At 45.5% G+C, this 24,093-nt stretch overlaps 1 protein-coding gene across 2 annotated transcripts in view; it reads left to right on the forward strand.

The window, feature by feature from the left end:
- Positions 1 to 24,093, forward strand: part of scn5lab (sodium channel, voltage gated, type V-like, alpha b) — a 707,937-nt gene that overhangs the window by 669,101 nt on the left and 14,743 nt on the right. For both annotated transcript variants that reach the window (XM_038798482.1, XM_038798481.1), the window contains 4 exons: positions 13,445 to 13,498; positions 14,971 to 15,108; positions 15,976 to 16,080; positions 19,500 to 19,770. In XM_038798482.1, coding sequence (XP_038654410.1) covers positions 13,445 to 13,498; positions 14,971 to 15,108; positions 15,976 to 16,080; positions 19,500 to 19,770 — 568 coding nt within the window. The remainder of the gene's footprint in view (positions 1 to 13,444; positions 13,499 to 14,970; positions 15,109 to 15,975; positions 16,081 to 19,499; positions 19,771 to 24,093) is intronic.

Below are 24,093 nucleotides of genomic sequence, written 5' to 3' on the forward strand. Positions count from 1 at the left end.
GGAGGAGGTATAAGAGAGAGGAGGGAGCATCGGTTTGGACCCTGATTTATAATAATCATCGGTTTGTATTGGGGAGGCTGGATGGCGGGTTCCGGAGATGGCAAAGGGCAGGAATTAGAAGGATGGGGGATGTATTTATAGCTGGGAGCTTTCCCAGCTTGAAAGCCTTGGAGGATAAATTTGAATTGCCAGCAGGGAATGGTTTTAGGTATTTGCATGTGCGAGACTTCCTGAGAAAACAGGTGCCGGCCTTTCCACTGCTGCCGCCACGGGGGTACAGACTAGAGTAGTTTCCAGTACCTGGGTGGGAGAGGGGAAGGTGTCGGATATTTACCAGGAGCTTGCGGAGGCGGAGGACACCCCGGCGGAGGAGCTAAAGGGCAAGTGGGAGGACGAGCTCAGAGGAGAGATGGAGGTGTGTCTATGGGCGGATGCCCTAAGAAGGGTTAATACCTCCTCATCATATGCCAAGCTGAGCCTGATACAATTTAAGGTAGTCCACCGGGCACACATGACAGTGGCTAGGATGAGCAAGTTTTTCGGGGTTGAGGATAGGTGTGCGAGGTGCGCGGAAAGCCCAGCAAATCATGTTTTGGGCATGCCCGAAGCTTAGAGGGTTTCGGCAGGGTTTTGCTGAGGCAATGTCCACGGTGTTAAAAACACGGGTGGTGCCGAGTGTCGGAAGAGCTGGGAGTTCAGGGGGCGAAAGAGGCCGACGTCTTGGCCTTTGCCTCCCTGGTAGCCCAGAGACGGATCTTGCTAATGTGGAGGGACTCAAAGCCCCCGAGTGTAAAGACCTGGGTTAGTGACATGGCTGGGTTTCTCAGTCTTGAGAAAATAAAATTTGCCTTAAGAGGGTCAATGTTAGGGTTCAACCGGGGGTGGCAGCCGCTCGTCGACTTTCTCGGGGAAAATTAAAATGTCAGCAGATGCAGTATTCCGGGGGTGGGGTGGGGGAGCGGGGTGGGGGGGGGGGGGGCAGATGGTTGGGGTGTGTGAAGATTGAGATGGGGGGGGCAAATGTTTATTATGCCATGTTGATGTCATTGTCTATGTTATTTTTATTAAAATTTGCAAATACCTCAATAAAATATATATTTTTTTTAATTAAAAAAAAAGAAAGGGAATAGGGAAATCCCTGGGAATTACAGATCCATCAGTCTTACGTCTGTGGTGAGCAAAATACTGGGAAGGATTCTGTGAGATGGGATTTATGATTATTTAGAGAAACATAGTTTGATTAAAGATAGTCAGCATGGCTTTGTGAGGGGCAGATCATGCCTCTCAAGCCTCATTGAATTCTTTGAGGATATAATGAGACACATTGATGATAGTCGGGCAGTGGATGTGGGGTATATGGATTTCAGTAAGAATAAGGTTCCCCATGGTAGGCTCATTCAGAAAGTTAGGGGGCATGGGATACAGGGAAATTTGACTGTCTGGATACAGAATTGGCTGGTCGAAAGAAGACAGCGAGTGGTAGTAGATGGAAAGTATTCTGCCTGGAGGTCGGTGACCAGTGGTGTCCCGTAGGGATCTGTTCTGGGACCTCTGCTCTTTGTGGTTTTTTTTACATGACTTGGATGAGGAAGTGGAAGAGTGGGCTAGTAAGTTTGCCGATGGCACGAAGGTTGGGGGAGTTGTAGATAGCGTTGAGGGCTGTTGCAGGTTAAAAAAGGACATTGCAGGATGCAGGGCTGGGCTGAGAAGTGGCAGATGGAGTTCAACCTAGATATATGTGAAGTGATTCATTTTGGAAGGTCGAATTTGAGTGCTGAATACAGGTAAAAGACAGGATTCTTGGAAGTGTGGAGGAACAGAGGGATCTTGGGGTCCACATACATAGATCCATCAAAGTTGCACCAAGATTGATAGGGTTGTTAAGAAGGCGTATGGTGTGTTGACTTTCATTAACAGGGGGATTGAGTTTAAGAGCCGCGTGGTTTTGCTGCAGCTTTATAAAACCCTGGTTAGAGCACACTTGGAATATTGTGTCCAGTTCTGGTCGCCTCATTATAGGAAGGATGTGGATGCTTTGGAGAGGGTGCAGAGGAGAATTACCAGGATACTGCCTGGACTGGAGGGCATGTCTTATGAAGAAAGGTTGAGGGAGCTAGGGCTTTTCTTACTGCAGCAAATAAGGAAGAGAGGTACTTGATAGAGGTGTACAAGGTGATGAGAGGCATGGATAGAGTGGATAGTCAGAGACTCTTCCCCAGGGCGGATATGGCTGTCACGAGCGGACAGAATTTTAAGGTGACTAGAGGAAGGTATTGGGGAGATGTCAGAGGTCAGTTCTTTACACAGAGAGTGGTGGGTGTGTGGAATGCACTGCCAACAGAGGTGGTGGAGTCAGAGTAATTAGGACATTTAAGCAACTCTTGGACAGGCACATGGACAGCAGTAAATTGAAGGGGTGTAGGTTAGGTTGCTCTTAGATTAGGATAAGTGATTGGCACAACATCGTGGGCTGACGGGCCTGTACTGTGCTGTACTGTTCTATCTTCCACGTTCTATGCTCCCCACGCTCACGTCCAAATCGTTAATATATAACACAAACATTCAGGACCCCAACACATGGACGACACGGTAGCACAGTGGTTAGCACTGTTGCTTCACAGCACCAGGGTCCCAGGATCGATTCCCGGCTTGGGTCACTGTGCGGAGTCTGCACGTTCTCCTCCGGGTGCTGCGGTTTTCTCCCACAAGTCCCGAAAGGCGTGCTGTTAGGTAATTTGGACATTCTTACAAAGCCCCTAGTCGCCACACTCCGGCGCCTGTTCGGGTACACAGAGGGAGAATTCAGGATATCCAATTCACCTAACAGCATGTCTTTTGGGAGCACCCGGAGGAAACCCACGCGGACACGGGGAGAACGTGCAGACTCCGCACAGACAGTGACCCAAGCCGGGAATTGAACCTGGGGCTGTGAAGCAACTGTGCTACCCACTGTGCTGTCGTGCCGCCTGTATCCACTGTCATGCCTACTAATCTAATGCCTCCCAATTGAGGGGCACTGCCAATTATAAGGATTATTCGTTCCCCCATTTAATCAGCTGCCCCTACCCTCCCCCCCTACCCCCAGCTGCCTTTGATGGGCAGTTATAGCCCATACCGTTAACTCACTAATTGATAAGGCAACGTGAAACGACTTTGATTGGAAGCCGCAAAAAGCAAAGGCATTCCTCGGGTTTCTCTGAATTTCTGGACTTACCTCTTCACTGCTGCATTAGTACTGCTCAGCGAGATATACATTAGTACTGCTCAGCGGGATATACATTAGTACTGCTCAGCGAGATATACATTAGTACTGCTCAGCGAGATATACATTAGTACTGCTCAGTGAGATATACATTAGTACTGCTCAGCGAGATATACATTAGTACTGCTCAGGGAGATATACATTAGTACTGCTCAGCGAGATATACATTAGTACTGCTCAGCGAGATATACATTAGTACTGCTCAGTGAGATATACATTAGTACTGCTCAGCGAGATATACATTAGTACTGCTCAGTGAGATATACATTAGTACTGCTCAGCGAGATATACATTAGTACTGCTCAGCGAGATATACATTAGTACTGCTCAGCGAGATATACATTAGTACTGCTCAGCGAGATATACATTAGTACTGCTCAGCAAGATATACATTAGTACTGCTCAGCGAGATATACATTAGTACTGCTCAGCGAGATATACATTAGTACTGCTCAGCGAGATATACATTAGTACTGCTCAGCGAGATATACATTAGTACTGCTCAGGGAGATATACATTAGTACTGCTCAGCGAGATATACATTAGTACTGCTCAGCGAGATATACATTAGTACTGCTCAGCGAGATATACATTAGTACTGCTCAGCGAGATATACATTAGTACTGCTCAGTGAGATATACATTAGTACTGCTCAGCGAGCTATACATTAGTACTGCTCAGTGAGATATACATTAGTACTGCTCAGTGAGATATACATTAGTACTGCTAAGCGAGATATACGTTAGTACTGCTCAGCGAGCTATACATTAGTACTGCTCAGTGAGATATACATTAGTACTGCTCAGCGAGCTATACATTAGTACTGCTCAGTGAGATATACATTAGTACTGCTCAGTGAGATATACATTAGTACTGCTAAGCGAGATATATGTTAGTACTGCTCAGCGAGCTATACATTAGTACTGCTCAGCGAGATATACATTAGTACTGCTCAGCGAGCTATACATTAGTACTGCTCAGTGAGATATACATTAGTACTGCTCAGTGAGATATACATTAGTACTGCTAAGCGAGATATACGTTAGTACTGCTCAGCGAGATATACATTAGTACTGCTCAGCGAGATATACATTAGTACTGCTCAGCGAGATATACATTAGTACTGCTCAGCGAGATATACATTAGTACTGCTCAGCGAGATATACATTAGTACTGCTCAGGGAGATATACATTAATACTGCTCAGTGAGATATACATTAGTACTGCTCAGCGAGATATACATTAGTACTGCTCAGTGAGATATACATTAGTACTGCTCAGCGAGATATACATTAGTACTGCTCAGTGAGATATACATTAGTACTGCTCAGCGAGATATACATTAGTACTGCTCAGCGAGATATACATTAGTACTGCTCAGTGAGATATACATTAGTACTGCTCAGCGAGATATACATTAGTACTGCTCAGCGAGATATACATTAGTACTGCTCAGTGAGATATACATTAGTACTGCTCAGCGAGATATACATTAGTACTGCTCAGTGAGATATACATTAGTACTGCTCAGTGAGATATACATTAGTACTGCTCAGCGAGATATACATTAGTACTGCTCAGCGAGATATACATTAGTACTGCTCAGTGAGATATACATTAGTACTGCTCAGTGAGATATACATTAGTACTGCTCAGCGAGATATACATTAGTACTGCTCAGCGAGATATACGTTAGTACTGCTCAGCGAGATATACGTTAGTACTGCTCAGCGAGATATACGTTAGTACTGCTCAGCGAGATATACATTAGTACTGCTCAGTGAGATATACATTAGTACTGCTGAGCGAGATATACATTAGTACTGCTCAGCGAGATATACATTAGTACTGCTCAGGGAGATATACATTAGTACTGCTCAGTGAGATATACATTAGTACTGCTCAGCGAGATATACATTAGTACTGCTCAGGGAGATATACATTAGTACTGCTCAGTGAGATATACATTAGTACTGCTCAGCGTGATATACATTAGTACTGCTCAGTGAGATATACATTAGTACTGCTCAGTGAGATATACATTAGTACTGCTCAGCGAGATATACATTAGTACTGCTCAGGGAGATATACATTAGTACTGCTCAGTGAGATATACATTAGTACTGCTCAGCGAGATATACATTAGTACTGCTCAGTGAGATATACATTAGTACTGCTCAGCGAGATATACATTAGTACTGCTCAGTGAGATATACATTAGTACTGCTCAGCGAGATATACATTAGTACTGCTCAGCGAGATATACATTAGTACTGCTCAGTGAGATATACATTAGTACTGCTCAGCGAGATATACATTAGTGCTGCTCAGCGAGATATACATTAGTACTGCTCAGTGAGATATACATTAGTACTGCTCAGCGAGATATACATTAGTACTGCTCAGTGAGATATACATTAGTACTGCTCAGTGAGATATACATTAGTACTGCTCAGCGAGATATACATTAGTACTGCTCAGCGAGATATACATTAGTACTGCTCAGTGAGATATACATTAGTACTGCTCAGTGAGATATACATTAGTACTGCTCAGCGAGATATACATTAGTACTGCTCAGCGAGATATACGTTAGTACTGCTCAGCGAGATATACGTTAGTACTGCTCAGCGAGATATACATTAGTACTGCTCAGTGAGATATACATTAGTACTGCTCAGCGAGATATACATTAGTACTGCTCAGCGAGATATACATTAGTACTGCTCAGGGAGATATACATTAGTACTGCTCAGTGAGATATACATTAGTACTGCTCAGCGAGATATACATTAGTACTGCTCAGGGAGATATACATTAGTACTGCTCAGTGAGATATACATTAGTACTGCTCAGCGTGATATACATTAGTACTGCTCAGTGAGATATACATTAGTACTGCTCAGCGAGATATACATTAGTACTGCTCAGCGAGATATACATTAGTACTGCTCGGCGAGATATACATTAGTACTGCTCAGCGAGATATACATTAGTACTGCTCAGTGAGATATACATTAGTACTGCTCAGCGAGATATACATTAGTACTGCTCAGCGAGATATACATTAGTACTGCTCAGCGAGATATACATTAGTACTGCTCAGCGAGATATACATTAGTACTGCTCAGTGAGATATACATTAGTACTGCTCAGCGAGATATACATTAGTACTGCTCGGCGAGATATACATTAGTACTGCTCAGTGAGATATACATTAGTACTGCTCAGCGAGATATACATTAGTACTGCTCAGTGAGATATACATTAGTACTGCTCAGCGAGATATACATTAGTACTGTTCAGTGAGATATGCTGAAATGCCAGACATTAAATGGATCATCGAGAGGCATTTCAATTATCAAACAGGTTGTGTGATTTTTGTGGTTTTGGATAAGGTGAGGAAACTGGAGTGCTTTTAGTTTTTATGTTCAATGACAGTTTCTCAACACCTTCAAAAATATAGATTTCTCTGCATTTTACATAATCAGTGATTCCACTTCAAGAAGCACTTTGTTGGATGTTTTAAGCTGGCCTGAGATTGTGAATGACGCTGTGTAAATACCAGTTATTTTAGCACTAACAGAATCAACAACACAACAATGGAGCAGCTGCAACTGGTACTTGTCATTGCATTTCCCCTCGGAGGACAACCCTGGATATTGCGTCACTTTTTTTCATCAAGTCACCCACATTATTCATCAAATCCCTTCCTATCAATATTCCTGCTTTAAAACAAATTTGGATGCCTACAGTGCAGAAGGAGGCCATTCAATAGGGAAGCACAGTAGTATAGTGGTTAGCACTGTGGCTTCACAGAACCAGTGTCCCAGGTTCCATTCCCTGCTGGCTCACTGTCTGTGTGGAGTCTGCACTTTCTCCCCGTGGGTTTCCTCCGGGTGCTCCAGTTTCCTCCCCCAGTCCAAAGATGTACAGGTTAGGTGGATTGGCCATGCTAAATTGCCCTTAGTCTCCAAAAAAAGGTTCGGAGGGGTTATTGGATTAGGGGGATAGGGTGGAAGTGAGGGCTTAAGCGGGTTGGAGCAGACTCGATGGGCCGAATGGCCTCCTTCTGCACTGTATGTTCTATGTTCAGTTAATCGAGTCTGCACCAACCCTCCAAAAGAGCACCCTACCTCGGGCCACTCCCCCGCCCCATCCCCCTAGCTCTACCCAACCTTTTGGACACCAAGGGATAGTTTATCATGGCCAGTCCACCTAACCTGCACATCTTTGGACTGTGGGAGGAAACCTATGCAGACATGTGGAGAATGTGCAATCTCCACAAAGACAGTCATCTGAGATCGGAATCTGGTTGCTGGTGCTGTGAGGCAGCAGTGCTAACCACTATGCCACCGTGCCTCTCTAGAATACGACTTCATAATATTTCTTACCTGCCCTATTTTGTGTTCCTAATTGAGCAGCAGTATTAAGAAGAGGAAGTGGTAGGCGAAATTAGGAGAATTCACGTTGTTCAGGGAGGGGATTAAGACAGATGTGGGGTACCTCAGACTCCATTGGGCATGGAGGGTACAGTTTATGATTGATTTAGTGGGCCCACGTATTGAAACATTCCCTTGGTCTCTGAGTGGAGGATCAATCTCGGCATCCTCCTGAGGTCCCAACATCACAGATGCCAGTCTTCAACCAATTTGACTAACTCCATAAAAACCACTGAGGGCACTGGATACTGCAAAGTCTTTGAATTGTGACAAAATCCTGACTGCAGCATTGAAAACTTGTATTCCAGAGTTAGCCGCACCCATAACCAAGTTAGACCAACACAGCTATGGCGCCAGCATCTCTCTGACAAGGTGGAACATTGCCCAGGAATGCCCTATCCTTAAAAGGAAAGACAAATGCAATCTGACTGATTACCGCCCCATCAATCTTCCACTTTCAATCGTCAGCAATGTGATGGAAGCTGTTTTTGACAGAGCGATTAATTACTATTTATATACCAATTTCCTGCTAATCAATGCTCAGTTGAGGTTCTGTCAGGGCTACCCAGCTCCAAACTTTGGTTCAAACATGGGCAAAAGAGCAGAACTCAAGAGGTGAGGTGAGAGCGACTGCCCTTGACATCAAGGGATGTTTGTTAATGACTGCACAGTGTTCAGCACCAATCACGACTCATCAGATATGAAGCAGTCCATATGCAGCAAGACTTGGACAATGGGTAGGCAGTGGCATAGTGGTATTGGCACTGGACCAATAAACCAAAGACCCAGAGTAATGCTCTGGAGACGCAGGTTCAAATCCCATCACTGCAGATGCTGACATTTGAATTCAGTAACAATCTGGAAGTGAAGCCTTATGATGCGATTGACGATTGTTGTAAAAGCCCATCTGTAAAGACCTTTCTTCAAGGAAATATGCCTAGCTTACCTGGCGGCCTACAAGTGGCTCTGATCCACAGATCCACAGCAACATGGCCGACTCTGATCTGCCCCCCCCCCCCCCCCCCCCCCCCCCCCCCCCATGGGCAATTAGGGATGGACAATAAATTCTGGCCCAGCCAGCGACACCCACGTCCCATGAACAAATAAAAAAAATCCAGGCTTGGGTTGATAAGTGGCAAGTAACATTAGAGCATCACAAGTAACAGACAATGACCATCTTCAAAAACACAGCATCTATTTCCCCTTGAAATTCAACGGCATTACCGTTACTGAATCCCCCACTATCAACATCCAGAGAGTTAACATTGACCAGACATTGAACTGGACCAGTCATATAGATATTGTGGTTACAAGACAGTCGTCTACTGAGGTAGTATGGGCTGAGGTTAGAAACAGGAAAGGACTCCCTGTTGGGAGTTTTCTATAGGCCTCCGAAAAGTTCCAGAGATGTAGAGGAAAGGATTGCAAAGATGATTCTGTATAGGAGCGAAAGTAACAGGGTAGTTGTTATGGGGGACTTTAACTTTCCAAATATTGACTGGAAGCGCTATAGTTTGAGTACTTTAGATGGGTCCGTTTTTGTCCAATGTGTGCAGGAGGGTTTCCTGACACAGTATGTAGATAGGCCAATGAGAGGCGAGGCCGTATTGGATTTGGTACTGGGTAATGAACCAGGACAGGTGTTAGATTTGGAGGTAGGTGAGCACTTTGGTGATAGTGACCACAATTCAGTTACGTTTACTTTAGCGATGGAAAGGGATAGGTATATACCACAGGGGAAGTTATAGCTGGGGGAAAGGCAATTATGATGCGATGAGGCAAGACTTAGGATGCATAGGATGGGGAAGGAAACTGCAGGGGATGGGCACAATTGAAACGTGGAGCTTGTTCAAGGAACAGCTACTGCGTGTCCTTGATAAGTATGTACCTGTCAGGCAGGGCGGAAGTGGTCGAGTAGGGAACCATGGTTTACTAAAGTAGTTGAATCACTTGTCAAGAGAAAGAAGGAGGCTTATGTGAAGATGAGAGCGAAGAGCCAGGAGGGGACATGAGAAGTCTTTGGCAGGTAGGATCAAGGATAACCCTAAAGCTTTCTATAGGTATGTCAGGAATAAAAGAATGACTAGGGTAAGAGTAGGGCCAGTCAAGGACAGTAGTGGGAAGTTGTGTGTGAAGACCGAGGAGATAGGAGAAGTGCTAAATGAATATTTTTCGTCAATATTCACACAGGAAAAAGACAATGTTGTCGAGGAGAATACTGAGATACAGGCTACTAGACTAGAAGGGCTTGAGGTTCATAAGGAGGAGGTGTTAGCAATTCTGGAAAGTGTGAAAATAGTTAAGTGCCCTGGGACGGATGGAATTTATCCTAGGATTCTCTGGGAAGCTAGGGGGGAGATTGCTGAGCCTTTGGCTTTGATCTTTATGTCATCATTGTCTACAGGAATAGTGCCAGAAGACTGGAGGATAGCAAATGTTGTCCCCTTGTTCAAGAAGGGGAGTAGAGACAACCCCGGTAACTATAGACTAGTGAGCCTTACTTCTTGGAAAGCTTTATAAGAGATAGGATTTAATATGATCTGGAAAGGAATAATTTGATTAGCGATAGTCAACACGGTTTTGTGAAGGGTAGGTCATGCCTCACAAACCTTATTGAGTTCTTTGAGAAGGTGACAAAACAGGTGGACGAGGGTAAAGCAGTTGATGTGGTGTATATGGATTTCAGTAAAGCGTTTGATAAGGTTCCCCAAGGTAGGCTACTGCAGAAAATACGGAGGCATGGGATTCAGGGTGATTTAGCAGTTTGGATCAGTAATTGGCTAGCTGGAAGAAGACAAAGGGTGGTGGTTAATGGGAAACGTTCAGCCTGGAGTTCAGTTACTAGTGGTGTACCACAAGGATCTGTTTTGGGCCACTGCTGTTTGTCATTTTTATAAATGACCTGGAGGAGGGCGTAGAAGGATGGGTGAGTAAATTTGCAGATGACACTAAAGTCGGTGGAGTTGTGGACAGTGCGGAAGGATGTTGCAAGTTACAGAGGGACATAGATAAGCTGCAGAGCTGGGCTGAGAGGTGGCAAATGGAGTTTAATGCAGAAAAGTGTGAGGTGATTCATTTTGGAAGGAATAACAGGAAGACAGAGTACTGGGCTAATGGTAAGATTCTTGGTAGTCTGGATGAGCAGAGAGATCTTGGTGTCCATGTACATAGATCCCTGAAAGTTGCCATCCAGGTTGATAGGGTTGTTAAGAAGGCGTACGGTATGTTAGCTTTTATTGGTAGAGGGATTGAGTTTCGGAGCCATGAGGCCATGTTGCAGCTGTACATAACTCTGGTGCGGCTGCATTTGGAGTATTGCATGCAGTTCTGATCGCCGCATTATAGGAAGGATGAGGAAACATTGGAAAGGGTGCAGAGGAGATTTACCAGGATGTTGCCTGGCATGGAGGGAAGATCTTATGAGGGAAGGCTGAAGGACTTGAGGCTGTTTTCGTTAGAGAGAAGAAGGTTAAGAGATGACTTAATTGAGGCATACAAGATGATCAGAGTATTAGATAGGGTGGACAGTGAGAGCCTTTTTCCTCAGATGGTGATGTCTAGCATGAGGGGACATAGCTTTAAAGTGAGGGGAGATCGATATAGGACAGATGTCAGAGGTCAGTTCTTTACTCAGAGAGTAGTAAGGGCGTGGAATGCCCTGCTTGCAACAGTAGTGGACTCGCCAACATTAAGGGCATTTAAATGGCCATTGGATAAACATATGGATGATAAGGGAATAGTGTAGATGGGTTTTAGAGTGGTTTCACAGGTTGGCGCAGCATCGAGGGCCGAAGGACCTGTACTGCGCTGTAATGTTCTATGTTCTAAGAGCCAGTCAGAGACTGTGAATACTGCAGAGAGTAACTCCCCTCCTGACTCTTCCAAAGTCTGTCCACCATCTACATTAAGGTGGAAGTCAGGAGTGTGATGGAATATTCTCCACTTGCCTGGATTAACGCAGCTCCAACAACACTCAAGAAGCTTGACATCATCCAGGACAAGCAGCCCACCTGCTTGCCATCCCATGCACCACCTTAAACATTCAATCCCTCCACCACTGACACGCAGTGACAGCAGTCTGTACCATCTACAAGATGCAATGCAATAACTCATCAAAGCTTCTTCAATAACATGTTCCAAACTCACAACCTCCACCACCTAGAAAGACAAGCGGAGCAGATACATGGGAACGCCACCTGCAAGTGTTCCTCCAACATACATCGTCATCCTGACTTGGAACTCTTTCACCGTTCCTTCACTGTTGCTGGGTAGAAATACCAGAACTGCCTTCCTGACCTACCAGATGGACTGCAGTGGTTCAAGAAGGTGGCTGACCACCACTTACCTGAGGGCAGCTAGGGATGGGCAATCAAAGAATTTCACCAGAAATCCATTAATATCTCTATTCACAGAAACAAATGAGTATACCGTATGCACAGTCACTAAATTGTAAGTAATGAGTTGTTCAGAGGGGAGCATTAAAAGGTCACTACTGTGAATAAGCCAATTTACCTGCTGTTCCATTGTAGTTAATCTAAATCAGAAATACATTAACCCAACCTTTCAGGGCCATTGCAGCGCCATTAATATTTTCATGCTAGTGGTAACTCCAAAAGTAAACCTCTGCAACAGTAAATTGGATCATTATTCATGTTTCTAGAATGCTATTACTGTTCGAAAGAGGGAGATATTACAATATACCAATGTATGCACAGCATGACGCAAATCAGACAGTAACCTCAAGAGTCTGCACGTGCGCAGTTCAACACGGACACCTTGCAAACTGCAGCAACTGGCAGACATACCGTTCACCCACAGGGTAGGGCAGGCCTCAGCAATAGACCGTCCACCAAGTCCTTTACTCATCTTCACAGTATCAGAGAATTGTGACGGTGCAGAATGAGGCCATTCAGCCCATCGCATCTGCATCGGGCCTCCAAATGAGCATCATGACTTTGTGTCATTCCCCTGCCTATCCCCTGTAACCTCTGGGCATTGTTTCTATTTGAATAACCATTGAATGTCCTCTCGAATGCCACGATTGAACCTGCCTCCACCACACTCCCAGGCAGTGAACTCCACCCCCACAACCATCGTTGTGGGGAAATGTTTTTTTTTTCTCACATCTCAGTTGCTTCTTTTGCAAATCACTTTTTAAATCTGTGCCCCCCTCGTTCTCGAGCCCTTTCCAAATGGGGACAGTTTCTCCCTATCTAGTCTGTCCAGCCCCCTGATGGTTTTGAACATTTCTATCAAATCTCCTCTTAGCCTTCTTCACTCTGAGAAGGACAGTCCCAACCTCTCCAATGTGTACTCATAGCTGACGTTTCCCATCCCCAGAATCATCTCACCTTAACCACCTCAATTTGATCTTCCCTTAATCTTCCATATTCAGGGGAACATACACCTCGCCTCTGCAACATGTCTTCATAATTTAACCTTTTTAGCCTCGATATCATCCTGGTGAATTTGCACTGCACCCATTCCAAGCCCAATACATCCTTCCAGAGGAGGGGGGGCCCAAGTTTGAATGCAATATCTCAAGCCCTCTATTGAAGTTTTAACTTTCTTGAAATATTTGTTCAATAGCGTTCAGGGATTTCTGCCCTGAGATCCTTTAATCTCTCTGACCCTCTGGAGTTTCTAACTTCTCATCACTGAGAAAATCTTTTCATCTAGTCTTTCTGAGGAAATTCAAAACCTGCAGCCCTTTAAATGTTTTACTTCTTTTTTTTTCCAGGCAACATTCAAAGGCTGGATGACCATAATGTACGCTGCCGTCGACTCACGGAATGTAAGAAAATAATATCATCTCTTTGTTACGTTACAATTTTAAATTATGTCGGGGAGCATTAGGTGTTGCTCGTGAATGGAGAGAGGAGGTGGAGACCTTATCTACCCTTCCCAGCACTGCACAATATCTCAACAGCATAGGTGCATTGGAGAGTTTAGTTGCTTGAGCAGGTGGCCAAGGCTTTATTCCCTCGGTACCGCACTGACAGTATCGGCCTTCAAGAAATCCTGCGTTGTTCTGTCGCCCACTCATCTTACAATGTGCCCAGAAGTGACAAGCCAGGAGCATCAGCTCATTTTGTTGCTATTCGCACAAGGACATTCATTTTATTTCACTGATAGAGGAGAAGCCAGCCAAACGCTTCCCGAATATAATTCCGCAAGACACCATCATGCTCATGAACCCGTCATTTCGATAAGGAGCTGATCGCATCATTCAGAAACATCTCAAAGTGTTCAGCTTGCAATCCGTTACGCTGAAGTCTTCACGGTTTACCCACGAAAGGCTTTAAAGTTAGGTAAGGTTTTGATAGAGTAGACAGACACAAGGAGAGGCCAGAATTTTACCAGCTCCTTGACGATGGGTGGGGAAGGCAGCCCCAAAGATCTCACCAAAGGATGTGCCCCTCTGTCCCCCGGCCCCCTTCATTCTCCATTTTCTTTAACACTCGCCTGTCAGGACCTCGAGGTCTCCTGTCTGCCTCAGCGGCACCTACCTTTCCAGATGGGTATTTCTGAAGCTTGGAAGTTCGCAGTGCTCTGTGACAATGTGGAGATTGTATGGTAAACGAAAGGTTAACAATTTTATGTAAATGCATCTAACCACCAGATGGTGATCAAGAGCAGTCACATAGATCACATGACACCCTTGATTCTGGGAGAAGGTGTTTAGTCGTGTGTTCAGGAGATCTGTAGATAGAGTTACAGCGTAGTTTAATTTAGCAACCTTTGTATCTTAATAAGACGTTTGAATCTAATTATAAGTAGTGTTAATAAATTAGCTTTGTTAATCGACATAGCTTGATGTTCTTTGTTGAATACTACACATCAAAGCCAGCGTTATCAAGAAAGCAGAGAACATCACCTCCTCTGATCGGGATGGCGGCATCGGGAGTCCACCCCATAGAGGGTTTGAGATACTGCAGGAGTCCATCCAGAAGAAAGAGCAGAAGAGAAGAAAGGGTGGAAGACAGTGATTCAATCACATAAGGGTGCAAGGCAAAAGAAAAGGTGTGGGGGGGGGGAGGGGGGGGGGGGGGTATAGAACAAGGAAGCTGTCACAAGATGGAGGAGATGTAAACAGCAAGGATAGTTGTCCGGAAAAACGGGGGCATTGCTTCTGATCTGAAGCTATTAAACTCGGTGTCGAGCCTGGGAACGTGTAAAGTGCTGAATTAAAAGAAAGATGAGGCCCTGTTCCTCAAGCTTGAGATTAGCTTCATGGAAACAGATTCTTGATTTCTTGCTTTTCAGATCGGAGAGCAGCCTGATTACGAGACCAATGCGTACATGTATGTGTACTTTGTAATCTTCATCATATTCGGCTCTTTCTTCACCTTGAATCTCTTCATTGGTGTCATCATTGACAACTTTAACCAACAGAAGAAAAAGATAAGTATCAACCCACTTCCAAAGCTCATTTAGTGTTTATATTTGGGTGGTGGGATGTCTCAAGCTAAATTTCTTCATGCACAGATGCATAGTAACGTGTGTCAATAAAGCTTCCTCTGTGCCCAATGTGGACTGTTTACCCTTCTGCCCATAAGTTACTTGCTCAGATGATGAGGTAATAAAGCCTTAACGGGCTCGCTCATCCTGAATGAAAACCCGTAAGCCTGGCTCATTAATAGGACCTGGAACAGTGGACCGGCCACAGAGGATATACACTCTTCACAACCAGCTACACTAGACGGGTGGAGCCCTCGCTGAACAATTGTTGGTTAGATTCCAGCCCTTCCAACCATTGATATGTAGACAAGTCCAGACTGTTTGGACATCAGTCGGAAGGTCCCGCCTCTGCTTGGAGAGGTACAATGGTTTGCAATGTTACACCGTGTCACTTTGGTAGGTTCATCGCTAGTAGCTAAACAACACTGGCGCTGGAATCTCAGGCACTTCCTCTGTGGCAGGTCCAGTGTTGCAGATCCCATTAACGATGATTTGCGATGGTGCCATTCAGGTGATTCTGAACAAAAAAGTTCATTCATGCCATCTTAGCTCATCACCTGACCAAGTAACTATTTTATTGTGGTTCTTCGAATATAAATTCCCCTCCACATATCAAGGCCAACGAGGAACTATTATGTATTATCCCTGTGTAAGCAGCAGTGACGGGGTGCAACATAATTTTCTATCGGTTTTATTGTTATATGGAATGTAATATTTGAGTTTGCACCACTGGTGTGGGGAATTGAAAAGTTACGGTCGCACTTTGCCGTGATTTTGTTTAAAATAATAACAATGCCATTTCCTCTATACCTCGGAGGTCAGGATATTTTTATGACAGAGGAACAGAAGAAGTACTACAATGCTATGAAGAAATTGGGTTCAAAGAAACCTCAGAAACCTATCCCAAGACCTTTGGTAAGAACACAGGAGTAAAGGTGCCATAATACTAGGCTGTGGAGGTAATTTTGTCCGTGATCCAAGATAATATGTGACTCCAGATCCACAGCAATGTGGTTGACTCTTAAATGCCCTTCGAATGAAATGAAATGAAATTAAAATCGCTTATTGTCACGAGTAGGCTTCAATGAAGTTACTGCGAAAAGCCCCTAGTCGCCACATTCCGGCGCCTGTCCGGGGAGGCTGATACGGGAATCGAACCCTGCTGCTGGCCTGCTTTAAAAGCCAGCGATTTAGCTCAGTGAGCTAAACCAGATGGACAATAAATGCTGGTCCAGCCAGCGACGCCCACATCCCATGAACAAATTTTAAAGAACAGTAGATGGTTGAGCCAAGAATGCATTAAAATTGTCCACGATTATTTCATTTCAGTACCTTTCCCTATTATTTCATGATTTACTCTGTCCTATAGTGTAGAAACTGTTAGAGGCCTGTTCACATCTTCCCCAGTGACTAGTCTGCCTCTTACTATTTCTTAGCCCCACCCAAATCAATTCCATATCGTGATTTGGCAATCTGAGATAATCTCCCACAACTGTGCCAGTCTCATCTATTATTAATAGAGCTACCCCACCTCCTTTTCCATTCTTCCAGTCCCTGCAAAATGTTGAAAACTCCTAAACTTTCAGTTGCCAAGCTTGGTCACTTTGCACCGACATCTTTCTAATGGTTCTCAGAACATACCCATTCATTTCCGTATGCACTATCAGTTCATTCATCTTGTTATGAATGCTGCATGCATTCAGATAAAAGTCCTTAATTCCATCGCTTTAGCATTTTTCCCTGTTCTGATCATATTTGCACTCCTTTTTTTATACACTCTGTCCGCTCCTATCATGCTGTGGTTATCATTTCCTGTATCACTGCCCTGTTCGAATGCTTTTTGCTTTCACATTAACTTTCTAAATATCCCCTCACATGAAGCATTTAGTTTAAAACCTTCTCTGCAAATCTAGTTATGCCACTCACCAGGGTATTGGTCCCTGTACAGTTTTGGTGAAAGCTTTACCAAGGGTACAGCACCCTCTTTCCCCAGTACGCTCTCCTCCCCCACCAATCTTTTGAGCGACGCATTTAGCTCTCCGATCTGATTTATTCTGTGCCAATTTACTTGTGACTCAGGCAGTAATCCAGCGATCATTATCTCTCTGGTTCTGCTGCTTTTTAGTTTAGCTCACAGCTGCTCATATGTCCTCAGTGGAATCACTTTCTTAGCAAAAGAGTAGAGTTTTTACAGCACAGAAAGAGGCCGTTCAGCCCGTCGTGTCTGCGCCAGCCATCAAGCCCCTATCAGTTCTAATCCCATTTTCCAGCGTTAAGTCCGTAGCCTTGTACGCTAGGGCATATCAAGTGCTCATCTAAATGCCTCTTAAATGTTGTGACGAATCCCGCCTCTACTACCATTTCAGACAATTCCAGATTCCAGAGGCAGTGGCAGAGTGGTATTGTCACTGGCCTAGTAATCCAGAGACCCAGGGCAGTGCTGTGGGGACCTGGGTTCAAATCCCACCAGGAAACGTGGTGGAATTGGAATTTTATTAAAACAAAGTCTGGAATTAAGTCTAATGATGACCATGAAACCATTGTTGATTGTTATAAGAACACACCTAGTTTACTGATGTCCTTCAGGGGAGGAAATCTGCCACCCTTACCCGGTCTGGCCTACATGTGACCCCTGACCCACAGCAATGTGGTTGACTCTTAACTGCCCTCTGAAATGACCAAGCAAATCAGTCAGACCAAGGGCAATTAGGGATGGGCAACAAATGCTGGCACAGCCCACGTCCCCTGAACGAATAATGGCAAAATTTCCTGCCGCCTCCCGTGGTGGCATTTTCCAGTCCCACTGACAATGGTGCCCCCCCGCCCCGGTGCTACATTCCCTGGCGTCGGTGGGTGCGGGGCACTCAAAACCTCCTAGGCATCGATTTAGGGTGGGAGTTTCAGCCCCACCCCACCCCGGCAGCTGGGGTGGGGTGGGGCTGAAAATCCCACCCTAAATGTTTTATCATCCCAGATTCTCCGATCTCTTTGCAAACTGAACCCCTTCACCCTGGCATCTCTGTCCTTGGCCTGCTGCAATGTTCCAGTGAAGTTCCAACATGAGCTTGAGCAAATGCATTAGCTTTCTGTACAGCTTTCCAAACTCAGCAATTTCAAACTGGAAACTCTGGCTGGGATTCACCGATATCGCGGCCAAGTGTTGATGCCGGCGTCAAAACCAGCGCGAGCGACGCCGGCGCCAACGGGCCTCCAGGCCCAGCAATTCTCCTGTTCTTCGGGGGCTAGAAAGGCGCTGGAATGCTGTGCGCTGCTCCGACGCCAAAGGCTGTCCGTGCACGGCTGGCGCGAGTCTGCGCATGCGCGCCATGGCAGCACAGGTCCACGCATGCATGGGACAGCCGTGTCCGTGGCAGCGCCCACGCAACATGGCGGTGCCCTACAGGGGCCCGGCGCGGAGGAACATAGGTCCCCCCCGGAATGAGCGCGCCCGCCGATCGGTCACTCCCGATCGCGGGCATGGCCACCGTGGAGACGCCCCCAGAGTCGGATCCCCCCGGCCCCCCATCAGGACGGCCCCCGCAGCCAGAACGGGGAGGTGCCGCCAGGTGAGACCATATGTAAACCACGCTGGCGGCACTCAGCTGAACGCGACGGACACTCAGTCGCCGGAGAATCGGCGGCCCAGCGGCGGCGTGGCGGGATTCTCACACCCGGCGCGGCTCGGAGTATCCGGCCTCTGTCTCCCCATTTTGTTTCTTTGTCTTTGGTTGTGTTGGTTTTTCTCCTATTTTGGCTTTCAGGCAGCAGCACACCTGCTCTCGCGACATATTTCCTTTCTTTTCTTGCCCTGTCACCATTCCCTTTGACATTGGAAGCCCAGTTCTCCTGTCTCTCAACCTGTCCTATCTTGTCTGATCACAGATCTACCGTTTGCCCTTGTCCCATCCACCCCGTTCTCAGTACCTATTACCCCTCTATAACCTTTCGCAGTTTAGATGAAAGGCTACAGGTCCGAAACGTGAACTCTGTTTCTCTCTCCGCAGCTGCTGCCTGGTTGGCTGAGTATTTCCAGCAGTTTGATTTTGGATTTTCAGCGCCTGCAGGTTTCTGATCTTTTAACTCCCTCATCACACTGGTTTCGTCCGATTAAACCTCCTTTATATCAGCTCCAGGACTTTCATACCCTTTCTACAATGTGCTGCCCACAGTTGTATACCATACTCCATCCACCATACTCCAGCGGATGTCTACAATCAGGAGGGAGGGGCGGAAAGACTGGAGGAAAATGTGCTCACTAAACACCTTCCTATTTTTTCCACAGAATTCAAGACCATGCTTTATCTCTTGTCTTTTTTTCCCTTCCCTCTTTCCAGAACATATTTCAAGGACTAATCTTTGACCTGGTTACAAAACAAGCCTTTGACATTTTCATCATGATCCTGATCTGCCTCAACATGGTGACGATGATGGTGGAGACCGACGACATGGAAACTTACACTAAAAGAATACTCTTCATTATCAACATGGTCTTCGTTGTGCTCTTCACCGCCGAGTCCAGCCTCAAAATTGTTGCCCTACGCCAGTACTTCTTCACAGTTGGTTGGAACATTTTTGATTTTGTGGTGGTGATTCTTTCTGTGATTGGTGAGTATGGGTGGGGCTCCTGATTAACTATTCAGCATTCTCAGCGAGACATAAGAACTTGTTGTCACTCTCTTCCTGTGTTTAGAACAGGAACATTTCTCGCCATTCTTACAGTGAGTATTTGGAAAGGGTGATGATGTAACCAGTTGAAAGAGCCCATTGCTGTCAGGTTGCGGATTCAAAATGATATGTTTTCAGAGGGAACGTTTGAAGCTAATTATTCATAATTAGTTGTCATCTCTGGTTTGTTGCTGGTGCCACGTGATACCAAAGCTAGGAATAGGGAGAGAGTTGCAGTTGAACACGTGGCTGCAGGAATGGTGTAGGAGGGAGGGCTTCAGGTATTTGGATAATTGGAGCACGTTTTGGGGAAGGTGGGACCTGTACAAGCAGGACGGGTTGCATCTGAACCAGAGGGGCACCAATATCCTGGGAGGGAGGTTTTCTAGTAGTCTTCGGGAGGGTTTAAACTAATTTGGTAGGGGAATAGGAACCGCATTTGTTGTCCAGCAACTAAGGTAGCCGATGTTCAGGACATCAAAGCGTGTAGTGAGGCAGTGAGGAAGGTGACACTGACAAAGGAGAGTAGTTGCAGGCACGGAGATGGGTTGAAGTGTGTATACTTCAACGCAAGAAGCATCAAGAATAAGGTGGGTGAACTGAAGGCATGGATCGGTACTTGGGACTACGATGTGGTGGCCATCACGGAAACTTGGATAGAAGAGGGGCAGAAATGGTTGTTGGAGGTTCCTGGTTATAGATGTTTCAATAAGGTTAGGGAGGGTGGTAAAAGGGGGGGGGGGGGGGGTTGCATTGTTAATTCGAGATAGTACAACAGCGGCAGAAAGGCAGTTCGAGGAGGATCAGCCTACTGAGGTAGTATGGGTTGAAGTCAGAAATAGGAAAAGAACAGTCACCTCGTTGGGAGTTTTCTATAGGCCCCCCAATAGCAGCAGAGATGTAGATATAGTGTACATGGATTTTAGTAAGGCATTTGATAAGGTTCCCCATGGTAGGCTTATGCAGAAAGTAAGGAGGCATGAGATAGTGGGAAATTTGGCTAGTTGGATAACGAACTGGCTAACCGATAGAAGTCAGAGATGGTGGTGGATAGCAAATATTCAGCCTGGAGCCCAGTTACCAGTAACGTACCACAGGGATCAGTTCTGGGTCCTCTGCTGTTTGTGATTTTCATTAATGACTTGGATGAGGGAGCTGAAGGGTGGGTCAGTAAATTTGCAGATGATATGAAGATTGGTGGAGTTGTGGATAGTGAGGAGGGCTGTTGTCGGTTGCAAAGAGACATAGATAGGATGCAGAGCCGGGCTGAGAAGTGGCAAATGGAGTTTAACCCTGAAAAGTGTGAGGTTGTCCATTTTGGAGGGACAAATATGAATGCGGAATGCAGGGTTAATGGTAGGGTTCTTGGCAATGTGGAGGAGCAGAGAGATCTTGGAGTCTATGTTCATAGATCTTTGAAAGTTGCCTCTCAAGTGGATAGAGCTGTGAAGAAGGCCTCTGGTGTGCTAGCGTTCATTAGCAGAGGATTGAATTTAAGAGCCATGAGGTGTTGATGCAGCTGTACAAAACCTTGGTAAGGCCACATTTGGAGTACTGTGCGCAGTTCTGGTCGCCTCATTTTAGGAATGATGTGGAAGCTTTGGAAAAGGTGCAAAGGAGATTTACCAGGATGTTGCCTGGAATGGAGAGTAGGTCTTATGAGGAAAGGTTGAGGGTTCTCGGCCTTTTCTCATTAGAACGGAGAAGGATGAGGGACGACTTGATAGAGGTTTATAAGATGATCAGGAGAATAGATAGAGTAGACAGTCAGAGACTTTTTCCCCGGGTGGAACAAACTATTACAAGGGGACATAAATTTAAGGTGAATGGTGGAAGATATAGGGGGGATGTCAGAGGTAGGTTCTTTATCCAGAGAGTAGTGGGGGCATGGAATGCACTGCCTGTGGAAGTAGTTGAGTCGGAAACATTAGGGACCTTCAAGCGACTATTGGATAGGTACATGGATTACGGTAGAATGATGGGGTGTAGATTAATTTGTTCTTAATCTAGGACAAAAGTTCAGCACAACATCGTGGGCCGAAGGGCCTGTTCTGTGCTTTATTTTTCTATGTTCTATAATTAACGATCTCTCTTCATTGTTCGTTAAATACAACCTCGCACTCCTTTTCATTGGGCACACCTCATCGGGAGATGAAGGTGACTCCTTCACCACTCCTCTCGCCGCATATTGTGCTGAGCATTAGCGCAATGCGCACAGTCAGTACGTTGAACAGTAACAGCAAACGTAATCACAACAGGGACAAAAACTCGTCAGTCCACCAGGATCCATCCCAGTTTGTAGTATTTGGTGAACACAAACTGGCAAGGCTGAAACAATTAAAAAGAAATCCACCGTTGGGCAGCACAGTGGCGCACTGGTTAGCACTGCTGCCTCACGGCGCCGAAGTCCCAGGTTCGATCCCGGCTCTGGGTCACTGTCCGTGTGGAGTTTGCACATTCTACCTGTGTTTGCCTGGGTTTCGCCCCCACAACCCAAAGATATGCAGGGGAGGTGGATTGGCCACGCTAAGTTGCCCCTGAACTGGAAAAAATGAATTGGGCACTCTAAATTGAAAAGAAAAACTCCAGCCTTTATCCATACTCCTACCTCATAACCCTCTGTGACTCGGTTACCGCCTGTTCTTGCAACCCCATTTTTGCAGATAATCTCACATGCAGAACCTACTCGAATGTTTACTGGAGTTCCATATCAAATAAAATAAATAAAATAAAATAAATATAGACAACATTCATTGACACTTTCCATCATGTTAGTGGCCAACAATGCACCTCGCTTTGGTTACCTCCTTGACATATAATAAAGCTCAGGAGCTCTGAGAAGGTAACTTCAAACTGTGTTTAACTCGACAACAAATGTACAATCCAAAAGTCCCTGTCAGGTCTACTGATCACACCGGTCCCCGTCCGGGCCGGCTTTTTTGGGGCGATTTATATGAGCTTTGGCAAAGGGTCATCTGGACTCGAAACGTTAGCTCTTTTCTCTCCCTACAGATGCTGCCAGACCTGCTGAGGTTTTTCAGCATTTTCTCTTTGGTTTCAGATTCCAGCAGCCGCAGCAATTTGCTTTTCTTATTCATATGAGCCCCATTTGATGGTCCTCCACCCACTAGTGGGGGAGGGGGGGGGGGGGGCTCGTATTCCATGGGTCCCACAGGGAGATCAATTGGGGTGTCCTCGTGTGTCGCATGAGGGTTATTACCACATGTAAGGGAACCAGGAGAAGACCAAGATGAGGAAAGCTTAATTGGCCCATCACATCAGATCTCACACATACCTCGGCTATTCACTCGTGTCCCGCTGTTTAACAGGACAAGCATGGCTCTGGTTTCTAACAAAGAATATCATTAACATATCTTCCACTTTCACACATTGGTTGTCCTGTTCCGCATTTTCAACATTTTCTCTTGTGAGGTGCACCCCTTCTACTTATTTTCATATTATTCTAACAAATAAAAATAAATACAAATAAATAAAGTCGCCCCAGCCCCTGATGACCATAGACCTCTTTCCCCTTTCAGGGGTAGAGCTGACTGGCGGTGATTTAACCTGAGGATCACCTCAGATGAACATAAGAACATAAGAACTAGAAGCAGGAATAGGCCATCTGACCCCTCGAGCCTGCTCCGCCATTCAATGAGATCATGGCTGATCTTTTGTGGACTCAGCTCCACTTTCCGGCCTGAGCACTATAATCCTTAATCCCTTTATTCTTCAAAAACCTATCTATCTTTACCTTAAAAACATTTAATGAAGGAGCCTCTACTGCTTCACTGGGCAAGGAATTCCATAGATTCACAACTCTTTGGGTGAAGAAGTTCCTCCTAAACTCAGTCCTAAATCTACTTCCCCTTATTTTGAGGCTATGCCCCCTAGTTCTGCTTTCACCCGCCAGTGGAAACAACCTGCCCGCATCTATCCTATCTATTCCCTTCATAATTTTATATGTTTCTATAAGATCCCCCCTCATCCTTCTAAATTCCAACGAGTACAGTCCCAGTCTACTCAACCTCTCCTCATAATCCAACCCCTTCAGCTCTGGGATTAACCTAGTGAATCTCCTCTGCACACCCTCCAGTGCCAGTACCTCCTTTCTCAGGTAAGGAGACCAAAACTGAACACAATACTCCAGGTGTGGCCTCACTAACACCTTATACAATTGCAGCATAACCTCCCTAGTCTTAAACTCCATCCCTCTAGCAATGAAGGACAAAACTCCATTTGCCTTCTTAATCACCTGTTGCA

The sequence above is a fragment of the Scyliorhinus canicula genome, chromosome 5, assembly GCF_902713615.1.
Source record: "Scyliorhinus canicula chromosome 5, sScyCan1.1, whole genome shotgun sequence".
NCBI lineage: Eukaryota > Metazoa > Chordata > Chondrichthyes > Carcharhiniformes > Scyliorhinidae > Scyliorhinus > Scyliorhinus canicula.